At 38.4% G+C, this 11543-nt stretch overlaps 1 protein-coding gene across 1 annotated transcript in view; it reads right to left on the bottom strand.

The window, feature by feature from the left end:
- GIT2 (G protein-coupled receptor kinase interacting ArfGAP 2) overlaps window positions 1-9015 on the bottom strand; it is a 30254-nt gene extending 21239 nt beyond the window's left edge. Inside the window, exons 1-9 of the mRNA XM_009701947.1 lie at window positions 8982-9015; window positions 7165-7298; window positions 6509-6621; window positions 5704-5809; window positions 5252-5338; window positions 4976-5106; window positions 3718-3812; window positions 2839-2884; window positions 1219-1270 (exon numbers count right to left, since the gene is read on the bottom strand). Of these exons, the coding sequence (XP_009700249.1) occupies window positions 1219-1270; window positions 2839-2884; window positions 3718-3812; window positions 4976-5106; window positions 5252-5338; window positions 5704-5809; window positions 6509-6621; window positions 7165-7298; window positions 8982-9015 (798 nt within the window). The remainder of the gene's footprint in view (window positions 1-1218; window positions 1271-2838; window positions 2885-3717; window positions 3813-4975; window positions 5107-5251; window positions 5339-5703; window positions 5810-6508; window positions 6622-7164; window positions 7299-8981) is intronic.
- Window positions 9016-11543: the final 2528 nt, after the last annotated feature.

The raw sequence follows: 11543 nt of genomic DNA, 5'->3' as shown, positions 1-11543 counted from the left end.
GTTGATAACCCCACCTGGTTTTGGCTACTGCTGAACAGTGCTTGCATAACATCAAGCCATTCTCTTTTCCCCTCCTGACTCTGCCCACCTCACCACCCAGCAGCAAGTAGGCTCAGGGTGGACATGAACCTGGGAGGAGACAGAGCCAGGACAGCTAACATGAATCAGTCAAAGGGATATTCTGTACCATACCATGGCACGCTCAGCAATAAAAACAGGCGTGAAGGAAGAAGTAGTTTGGTTTTCAGCTTCCAAGATGGCTGTTCAGAGACTAGTTGGGCAGTGGTCTGCCTGTGGGAAGTGTTGAGTGATTTTGTTTGCTTCACTTGTTTTTCTTCTCTTTCCTTCACCTATTAAGCTGCCTTTATCTCAACCTACGAGTTTTCTCGCTTTTGCTCTTCCTAGGCTCTCCCCAGTCCTGCTGGGGGGACTGTGCTGGTGCTGGGCAGCATCAACCCACCATAACTTGCAAAAATGCAACACAGGAATCCATCTACTTCTAACTAGTGATGCATTTAAAGTAGCCACTAACAGCATGTTAACAGCAGAAAGCCAGTTCTAAAGTCGGACTCATATTTCGTTTGTATTGATCACTGTTTGAATACCAGTTCTACACAGGCTGGCTTGCTTGACTGAATTTTTATCACCCCTAGCACTACCTTCATCGAAAAATGGACATTGTTGAATAGAAGAATATCACCAGGATTACTCATCCCCCAACTGAAAAATTTATATACTTTGATACAATTTGCTTCAGCTAACATCTTTAAGTAGACAGAAAACATATCCCCACTCTAACTTGTACAAGGATTTGGTCACCAACACTTCAGTAAAACTTGTGAGCTGGCATTACTATCAACTTATTAGCAGGCAGTAATGCACTATTCTGGCTTTCCAGAAAGTTAAAGGCAAATAGTAACATTTAACATAGATTTCTATAAAATACATGAGAGCAAGAGAAACAGCTAAGTTTAAGGTTTTGAGCTGGGGAGACAGACCTAGAGATACTACCTCAAACAAGACCAACAAGTATTTGTTCTCTGTCATGGATGCGACATCATCTCTGCTCCTCTATTTCTGCCTACTTCATGTTTTTCTCCAGACTTTTAACTTGCTACAGAGCTGATGTTTATTTATGTAGGAATTAATAGCAGCTGAAACCAGCTTGAAAGATGAAGTGCAGAGTCTGCCACATCTAGACAAAGAAGTTTTACTTACAGACTGAAGCTTCTTCTTAGCTGCTTTTGCAAGTTCTGATAAATCTAGACTGCTATGAAAACAAAACGTGATCATTACATCCACAGCATTTAATTGCTTGTTTAAACACAAATTCTACATTTTGATAATTCAGTGATTAAAATGTCACTTTTATTTGAAACTCCTTAATCTTTTAGTATTTTTAATATAGCTTTTAACACATTGATCTTACTAATATTGCTAATATAACAAATAGTATATTCTTAAGCTTTTCTAAACAACAATCTTAAATTTAAAACAAAAGAATCCCCCAAATCCTTTGGAAGATGAATACCTACTTCTGCATAGCTCAAGAAGCAGCCAAGCTGTAGCGCAACAAAATGCTCTCTGTAAGGAATCCGAACAACATGATCATTCTGACCAAAACTCAAGTCCACATAAAACACACCGGATTTGTTCCCCTGGACTGTGCAGGAGGTAGGTGACCATCAGGCTGGCAAATGGCTACAGCAACAGGGCCATGCTTAAAATTACTCTGTACTGATTAGTAAATAATCTCTTCTACTAGTTTCCAGCCTTTAACATGAGGCACAAGATGAAAAGTGTGCAGTTCAAAAGAATTTATCATAAGAGGTACAGATGAGGAAGCTGACAAATTTTGAGTCTGCATTTGTATCAACCAGGGGAAGACTCCCCTCACCTACGAAGATGGAAAGGCTCAAATAAAACCTCTGTATGATTAACTGACACAGAGAGTTTGCGGAGGCAGTCACCTAGACAAGAGGAATTAAAAAAAAAAAAAAAAGAAAAGAAAAAAGAAAAAGACCAGCAGAGGACATCAGGTAGCAGTATTTCAGTCAGGTTCTACTGCAGGCTCTGCAATCTGAGCAGCACCTTTGAACAAGGCATTTTCTCTGCATGTCAGCTTCCTTCTCTGTGCAATGAGGCAAGTGATACTTACTCTGCAAAATACTTTGCACTGAAAATACACAGTACTTTATCCAATAGCTAAACACACCACATCTAGAAAAATTACAGACTTTAACACTAAGTATTTTCCCAACTATTACATAGTATCTATAATTGTTATTTTATTACAGTTTTTCATGGAAATTTTGCAAGCAATATGTTGAACAGTAGTTTACTTACAGCCGTCTTATTTCCAATTGCATAGCAATAAAAGAAAAATAGGGACTTATGATTAATACTTGATACAAATACGATTTCTTTGATCATAACCAAAAGTTAAATGCACTCAGATGATCAAAAGTATAAATATTCAGGGAAAAATGCAGCTTTCCTGCAAGTATGAGTTTCAAAATGCTGTATCAGGAAACTAACTCAATTCGTCTTTACGTTATTTACAAAATCTGTTTCCCAGGAATCCCCATCTATGCTCCCTTAATATAATTGTCTCGCCTTCTCCCTGCATTTTAACAAATACAGTAAACTTTTATAATTTTCTTGTTTTGTTTAAAAGACAATAATCTTTCTAGAAAAAAAAAAGCTTCCAAGATTGATAAAGGTACACATTAAAAAGTTAGAATGACAAGCTTAAAAGTTGTTTCAGAAAGGGAAGGAACCTTAATTAGTTTCTTTTATTTTGATGTTTTCAGACATGCCAAGGAATCAGCAGCTTACCTGTCTGCCATCTGAGGTATAACAAAGTGCTGTCCATTTTTATGCTCTAGATTTGAAAACAAATTGCACTTTAATAGGTTGTTAGTGGACTATAGTTTTCAATGTTGTCAGGATATGCAGCTGGTATTCAGTTTTACTAAAAGACACAGTAATGAGAAATCCAACAAAACAGGCAACAGGCAAACATAGAATAATTTGTCTTGCATGTAATTACTAAATTTCCAATTATAGGAAGCTAGCAAGTCTTAAAAGAAGGTTCCTACCACAATTTCCTGGTGTTATCAAAAATTCCAATTAAGGCTTATCAACTGTATTAAAATGCCATTTAATAAAAAAAGTTCTAACATAGGTGCCTTTATTGCATCTAATGGCTAAAAATATTTAAGTGTGCTTGTGTTCAAAAGGTACTCACTTAATTGAATGCTCCCCTGCTTTTGCATTTCAATGAGAAGAAACAACTTAGAAGAGTTTCTACAATATCTCCTGCAGTCTATTCAACGTTCACAAAATCTGTACTTTCCCTGCAAATTCACTTCTTGAAGTTAAACAGTACTCATCTCATCTTCTATATATGTTTCTCCACACTTTCAGGGGTATTCCATTTATAGAACACATATTTGTGGAAAAACAGAAAGGAACTTCATCTTTAATTTAGGTATACTTAAAATCCTGCAGTTTTATCTGAATTTTAAATGCATTATCACTCATCTTACATCTTATACTTCCTTTAGTTCTTCCTGTATAATTCATATAATGTTAGAATATTTGAAATGCATATAAAAAAAGTGGAATTACACTGACAGAAACATTATATACCATAGTTTGCATTGTCCTATAATTAACACAGAGATCTCTGAGCGTAGTTTTTTTTCTCCTTACCTGGTTTCCTGCCACAGAGATAGAAAGCTAACCTGTCTGTGAGTTCATACTGAATTTCCACCAGGCGCTCCGCCAGTTCATGATGCCCACCTTGTCTGGTTTACACACACACACACACATATACACAAAAGTTACATTAGTTACTCATTTTGAGACACACACAAAATTAAAAAATAGTCAGAGAAACAGATTTAGTACAAGCCACTGTTCAACACTGCACATGTTTGAGTGTATCAATACACCACAGACTCACAGCAGGGTTTTCAACAGTATGTTCCAGGGGGCAAAAAAGAAAAAAACCTATAGATAAACTTTTATGAACTTCCCAAAATGGAGTCAGTGAAAACTCTGAAAACTTTTGCCTACTGCTTTGCTGTAGAAAAAAACCCAACGGATTATATATGCTATTTCGAATACATTATTTACAATTTTCTAGACAGCTCCTGAGTTCATGCAGCAAACTCACCCAACTTCACGTTTGATTAATAGCACTGAAAAACAGAAATATTCTGGCACATTGTGTTCTGCAACCAAGTGAACTTATTCGGTCTTCAGATTCCATGTATGGCCTCAATTCAGAAGCAAAGCAACGAGGACATTTTATTTACACAATGTGCAGCTTCTAGTTGATCAGTAACGTCCAGTTTTGCATATCAACACAAAAAAAATCTTCAATGCTGTACTACAAATCTTGCAGTGCCTCATTACTGCCCAAATGATCAACAGACACACTCATGTTTAATCTTTTTTGACATGAATGTTGTCTGCCCTTGGGAAGCCTACAGCCTTTCTAAAGGTAGGCTTTCCTGAGGGTGCACTTCTGCGACTGAATGCACCTAACAGTTCACTGCCACTAAAAAGCCCGGTTCCACCCCCTGCTCCCTGACCCAGCTGTGCAGTCCAGCCCTTTCCTACAGCAATCCACTCGTTCATCTGCACTCCCGGAGTCTATCCAGCTTGCTGAACTCGCAGAAACCCTTCTCGTCCCATTACTTCTCTGTGAGCTGCTAGGTTGCCACAGCCTCTTTCCTTGGGATGACAACTGTTGTCTCAAGCATCCAGGAGACTACAGGCTATGAAATGATGAAAATGCTTATTTATACTCTTTATGCCTTCGCTCTTTCTGGAAAAAGTATTTATTAGCATTTAACAGTCAAATTATTTTCAGGACAGAAACACATCTAAGCAGGTTCATCATGTGACTTATGAACATCAGTTTATATATATTAAAAGCATCACATATGTCAGAGCCTTCTACCTTGCATAGTCAACTGGAGTTTTTCCATTGGAATCTTGCGTACCAGGATCAGCACCATAAACTGCTAACAATTCTGCTTGTAAAGTCTGTCCTGCCTTAGCAGCAACATGGAGCGGGGTGTTTCCTTTCTCCTACAAGTTATTAAGAAAAATATCTACTTAATCAACAGGTCTGAGTAGAAGATTGAAATATAATGTGTATCAGCTGAAATCAGTATAGATATTGCGAACTATAAGAATTGATTGTATATCAAAATAATGAAAAAAGTGTTCATACAGGATGAAAGAAGTTGGCTTGAGCTCCTAAGGAGAGTAATCGCAAACATGTCTCCAGATTCCCTGTCCTTACGCTGGAATGGAGTTGCTGAAAAAGAAGCAGGATTGTACTTAGTACAGTGGCAATAACTGTGATTCAGTATTTGTTTTTTCAGCCATGCTTTCACAAATGGGTATGCAAGAATTCTTGCTACAGCTGTTTTGTACAAACATTTTTCTCCAAGTTAACCAAAACTGATGCCTCTCAACCATCCACATCTCTGGTATCCATATAGACGACAAAAAAAAAAGTGACTTCAAGTTGAAGTCAAGCTGTATTTGTTTATGTAACAGTGCTGAAGAACAGCAATAGTTATCTCAAGTCAAAAGCAACTAATTTAATTCAGTCAGATTTCACTGCTCTGTTACATACAAGTTGTGGTTTCTGCAGACTGCCAGAAAAAACATACTAACCTTACTAAGATCTTTGGCAGTAACACTGTCATCTTCACGGCATGGCAAGCGATGAACAAATGCTAACATTTGATATTTAGCTCTAATGAATTCTGCTTTATTGGGACTGTAAAGAGAAACGCAAGCCACAGAAGGGAAAGAAAATAAATGTTAGTGCTTTCACAATAATACAGATGCTCTAGAAAAAGGAAACGTCACAACTGAAGATCATATTAGATCTTTGCATGCTATTAGCAGCAAAGTTAGACATAGAAAAGTATTTTCATTAAAAAAAACCCAAACAACCCAGTGCAGATTGTCTAACTGTACACAGCATACTTTGTTACAAGCATCAAAACATCTGCAGACTCCAGGATGTAGCAAATATTCTTAGAAGTAAACATTGAACTTAAAACTATGCCAACTTAACATCAGTGACAGAAAATTTCTCTCAGTTTTTCATTCACCAACCAAACTCAATCTCATCAGCAGCATTCAGTTAACTGAAGCACGTGGCACAAGAATCAAAAGTCTTTTGATCCAAGTACAAGTAAAGGTCTTCACTATTCAAAGCCAGAGGTCAGGAATCAATAGTTCAGCGAATTCAAGCAAAGTATTTCCATTTTTGCAATAAATTTAAAAAAATTATTCATTGGAAATGAAGAAAAAAAAAAAAAGAAAGGGTGAACAAGTAACTAGTTTACTCCTGTTCTATTCCAGTAACAAAATATACACAGGTTCCCATGGATACCTTGCTGCCTCTGTCATTGCTGAATAAAATCATCACACTTCTACAAAAATAAAAATTCTGTAGTTTTCCACTTACTGCACTTTATCCTGTGGGCTAGCTTTGCGCCTTCCACTCATAACAGAGGCAGGGTCCAGCAATGAATGTTCCCATATGGAGTTAGCACCATTATTATACAGCGTTTCAACCATCTGAAATCCAAAATATATACAAATAGGCAGTAAAGACATTTTGCTGCTAGCTACATAGACTGACTAATCAAATATCTGTAATTATTTTCAAGCATCAGTAAGCTAACTGAGATTCGTATTCTGTGTGCCAGCATCCATAACCTGCTGGGATATCAGAACCAGGCACATGCCTAGGAGGTTATTATGTAGAATGTAGTAAGAACACCCATAAAATTCTCCACTCCTCCCAACAGCAGCTCTACTGAAAAGAGAGGCTTGCTATATATTGAAAAGTTAGGTTGAAGCAGATGTATTGCAGAAGGCTGAAAGAAAAGTTGAAGGGGACCTTTTAAAACAAAAGTATCAAATTAAAAAGGCATAGACAATTCTGATTGTGCATCATAGCAAAACAAGAGAAATAAAAGGAGACCAACTTAGAAAAAGAAAGCTTAAAAGCACCGGCCCTTCTCAAACAAAAGACTAGCCATTTAAATTCCATTAAAAATATTTTTTTAAGTTCATATATCTAGTTTTAATGAAGGAAGACATGGTTTTACTTTTTACCTGCAGCAGTGTTGGAGGCCATGGTGTATGCTTGAGATGTCTCACTTGAGAGATATGACGCCCCAAACTTCGATGAACACTACAGCACTCATCACAGATCAAAATCCCCCTGTTTATAGATGCCCAACAAGGATCTGAAAAAGAATACATTAATTACAACACAGAAGGCAACATGACCTTGTATTTCAAACACAAGACTCTAAAACAAGGAGCCCTGCCTTCTAACCTTAGCTTTACTGCTTAGCCGTCGTACGAGCTTGTAAATGTTAAAGCCTTGCTGGGCCTCTGGATGCTGGAGAAATACCAGTCCGTGCGCTTACTGGGGACACAGGACTCCTAGGACAGCAAGAAGACCTGCTGTGGGAACTCTGAAAAAAGCCCCACTGTTTGCAGTTCTTCCTATGAAAATACATTCCTCTTTAAGCCTAACAGGACCCTGAATTTGTTACCTTCTTGAACTGCTTACTTGTCATTTAGTGGAGTCCTACAAAAATATTTCTAACAATAGTACCAACCTGCTCTTTTGAAAAATTCAGAAGTCTATAAATAAAAAGTGGTAGTCATGCTTTTTCACATACTACCCAGTCTTCAGTTCTATATTATGACAATGGTTTTTATTTCCACATTAAATAATAAAAACACCCAAGAGTGTCACAGTAAAAAAAAAAAAAAGAAGAAAGATACACATGTCAAGTTAAAGGCTCAGTAAAATCAAAAACTGTCAAGCAAATTAACTTCAACTCTGAACAGAGCCAAATTGAAGCCATCTTATAAGAAAACCAGAAAGACAACTGATGGAAGGTGAAGTTGCAAATAATATATACTAGCTATTATGTGGCTTCAAACATCAAAAAGTATAAAACCAAGTAGGCATGTTACATCCGATTGAAACTGGATATATGCACAACAGGACATTAAACTGAGGTCCCTCTGCTGCTCTTAGCTCAGTTTTCTGAAGAAACTCCAGTTTTCTGTCAGGGACACGTGAAACTCCATGTGCCAAGAACCCTGCCGTAACAGGCAACTGATTAGCAAGACAGATCTTCAGATCCAGCACATCACAGGAGAAAGAAAAAGGAATTCAAGATCTCTTCTATTTTGAAAAACTCTTTATTTCAAATCCAGAGATGAGTTTGAGGCTAAATAAGTGACTACAATACGAGTCTGGTATCTGATGAGAGAACTTCTGCATCCTGTCAGAATACATCTAAGCAATTGTGCATCACAAAAAAGTCTTCTCTGACCCATGCAAGACATTTACTGAATCCCTGAAACATGAGATCTGATCATAGTTGTGGTTTTTAAGCAGAGTTGATGTTGTGTGTGCGCTGAAGGCAATGCAGGCAAACCTGTTCAAACCACAGGCCATGAGGGATGGGAGCACCTATTCACAGTTGATAACTATCACAGCCCAGAGCCAAATTAAAGAATATGTTTTAGGAAAAAACCCTAACCTAATTAAAAAAAACTAATTAATAACAAGCACGCAATCTTCTTATTAAATCAGTTCATTATTTTAACAACTTTCACTTCCAAGAAGGAAAAAAATAACAATGAAATGAGCTGCATTAGTACTAACCTAACAACCCGAGACTGGAGGCAGCCTTCTAGATTAATGAGTCTAGTCCCTTTTCATTAGACAACCTTATCACACACTCATTCAGAAACTAATAGGATTCCTCTGAAAGCCATTACGTTTCTTGTTTCAATCACTAGTTACAAGCTGCTCTGTTTTGACTAACAGTCATCATCAGGGTTTTGTTCTTGACATCCGCCTCAATACCTAACTTAACTGGCTCCAAACATTGGCCATTTACCCATCATAAAGTCAGCTACTGTTTCTTTGGTCATTTCGTAGAAGAAATGGGGCTTTAAAATTCTTCTGAAGAAAAACACTGAGGCCTTGCTTGTAATTTCAGCTTGTACATTCTACTTAAAAGAAATTACATTGATGAAAGAGTACATGTTTAGGTAGAATCTGTCAAAAACTGGCACCATTGGCATTGTGGATGGTGGGATGTAAAACAAAAAACGACAATGAAAGAAAAACAAAAGGAAAGACAGACAGATTCAGAAAGGGAACCGAAAAGTTCAGCAGAATGGGCCAAGAGAACGCCCTTTGCTCTGCTAAGCGTTGGGGAGGCCAGAGAGACCTGCAGCAGCTTAGGCCCCAGTTTAGGAGCCTAAATGACAGGGAACAGAGTGGATTTGATGGCGTGCATGGTGGAGAGCAGACTGAGCAAAAACCAGTGGGGAGTTGAGCACTGGAACCTGTTTTCTGAGTCACGTTGGTTTAACTGAAAGAGGGTTTTTTTAAATGAAACTGCACAATGATTTGTAGTCCCTCAATTCAATTAGTACCATTTACTTGTTCCCGAGTAACAGATGGGGATGGGAAAGGGAGAAGAAACACAGTGCTAGACAGTCTGAAGAAACAGAGAGAGCTGCCAGGTTATGGGAAAATTGTTATTTCAGGTTTAAATTTAACTTAACGAAGTGTCTGTGCTGGAATTTATTTGAATCATTTTAAAAAGAGATCCAATTATGGACACAATCAAAATATGCTTAAGTTGGTACCAAAATACAACAGGGGAGAAGCTAGAAAGATAAGTCAAATCTGTTTTCAGGAACATGGCAGAGTGACTCAAAACAGGAAGCGTGTGATGAAGACAAGTTTGAACCGTGAGTCTGAAAAGTGAACTCCTGCCTGAGAATAGGAAGTGTACCAGAGAAGTACGCGTAAAATCACCTCACGTAAAAGACAACTATTCATACTTCACCATAGCAACAAAGCGTATATTAATGAAGTTCAAGGAGCAAGTACTAATTATTACAGCAGTCAGGCATTCTGCGCTTGCTACAGCTGACCTGGCTGAAAAGGCTGCAGTCCCCCAGGTCTCCTGACACAGCTGCACATGTAGCCGCTCCCAAACACCCCTCTGACAAATTCTCTCTGGTTTAAGTTAAAGAAGGGTTTGATTTTTTTTTTTTTTTTAAATTTAAGAAAAGATTAAATTAAGATTTCTTTAGATATATGGATAAGCCAGCAGATTTCTTCACCAAGATCAGCTAAATGTCTGGCAGTGCTATAATGTTACAACACAACAAAATAAAAGGCCGGCTTACAAGACTACCCTAATGGTGATTCCAATACACTGTATAGTCCTGACGAGCTTAATGAATACACAGTAACTCAACTTTATCTCAGAGTCATAACACCACTGATGTTTAAAAGCATAGATACGCTACCTTGTATGCGATAGGGAGAACTGCCTACACAAGATATTGTCACCGCAAGCTCTGTTTACCATGAAAACAAAATTCTGTGAAGATAAAAGTAACTCTCTGAGCGTTAATTTGGGATTTTTATTATTTTATTTTTTTTAAACAGAAATCCCATGTTACAGAAGTTGTTATGCCCTCTCCCTCATCGTATCTTCTGGCTACTCAAATGTTATTTACAATACTGTTTTTTAATTCATTTCAGTATGTACATAAGTAATGATATTGGAAGAACCAGCACAGAACACAAACAACAAAAACTACATAACTCTGAGAGGAAAGACAACAAATATACACAGTGGTTAAAAAAAAAACAACTAAACCCAACAGTTTTAAATATAAGAACAGCAGAACTACAGATGGTCAAAAAAGGAGATGCAACTGACTTTCTAAAAAACAAAATTTGTTTCAGTAAGCTCCCAAACTTACTTGCAGCGTAAGACAGACAACGCGCATATCAACACAGAACACATGTTGCTCACTGAACATTTCCAATCTGAGTCTATCAGACACTTCAAAACACCCTTTCTTTGGAAGTTTGGCATACCTACACTCAACCCAGGCCATGGGGCAAGTCATGCTCCTAACAAGCCTAAATTTTACTTCCCCTGCCCCTCAGAATAAGGAATGTCTCCAAAGCCAGTCCCGCTCTCATCTTCACAAGTCCCCAGAAACGGCCACTGTCCCCTTCAGCGACACATTTCCAACCTACACCCTCCTCCCACCTTTTACCTCCGTGACTGGAAGATTTCTTTAAGTAAATCTTCCTCCTTTCTAAGCTGAGGAGTTCCAGATTGGCTTATAACTGAGCACAGCCGTTGTCCACAGGCCATTCCCCGAAGGTCTGGCCCCTCAGCGTGGACCCGCAGAGCTGACCTGAGAGGGCAGGCGGGAGAGACGGCGGCAACAGCCGGGCTACCAGTCCGACCTGCAGGCTTTAAAACTCGAATTACAGCAAACTGAAGAGAGGGCTGGGCGCACCATCGCTGGGTATGAACGGGTCCTTCAGAAACAGGCCGATACGGACAAAACCACTGAAAACGCGTCCAAACACGGCAAAACCGGCTCCTCGCCGACGGGGGGGCCGCTACGAGGCG

The sequence above is a fragment of the Cariama cristata genome, unplaced genomic scaffold, assembly GCF_000690535.1.
Source record: "Cariama cristata isolate BGI_N322 unplaced genomic scaffold, ASM69053v1 scaffold6196, whole genome shotgun sequence".
Classification (NCBI taxonomy): domain Eukaryota; kingdom Metazoa; phylum Chordata; class Aves; order Cariamiformes; family Cariamidae; genus Cariama; species Cariama cristata.
Note: the sequence above shows the minus strand (reverse complement) of the source record. Positions and strands in the feature narration are given on the sequence as shown.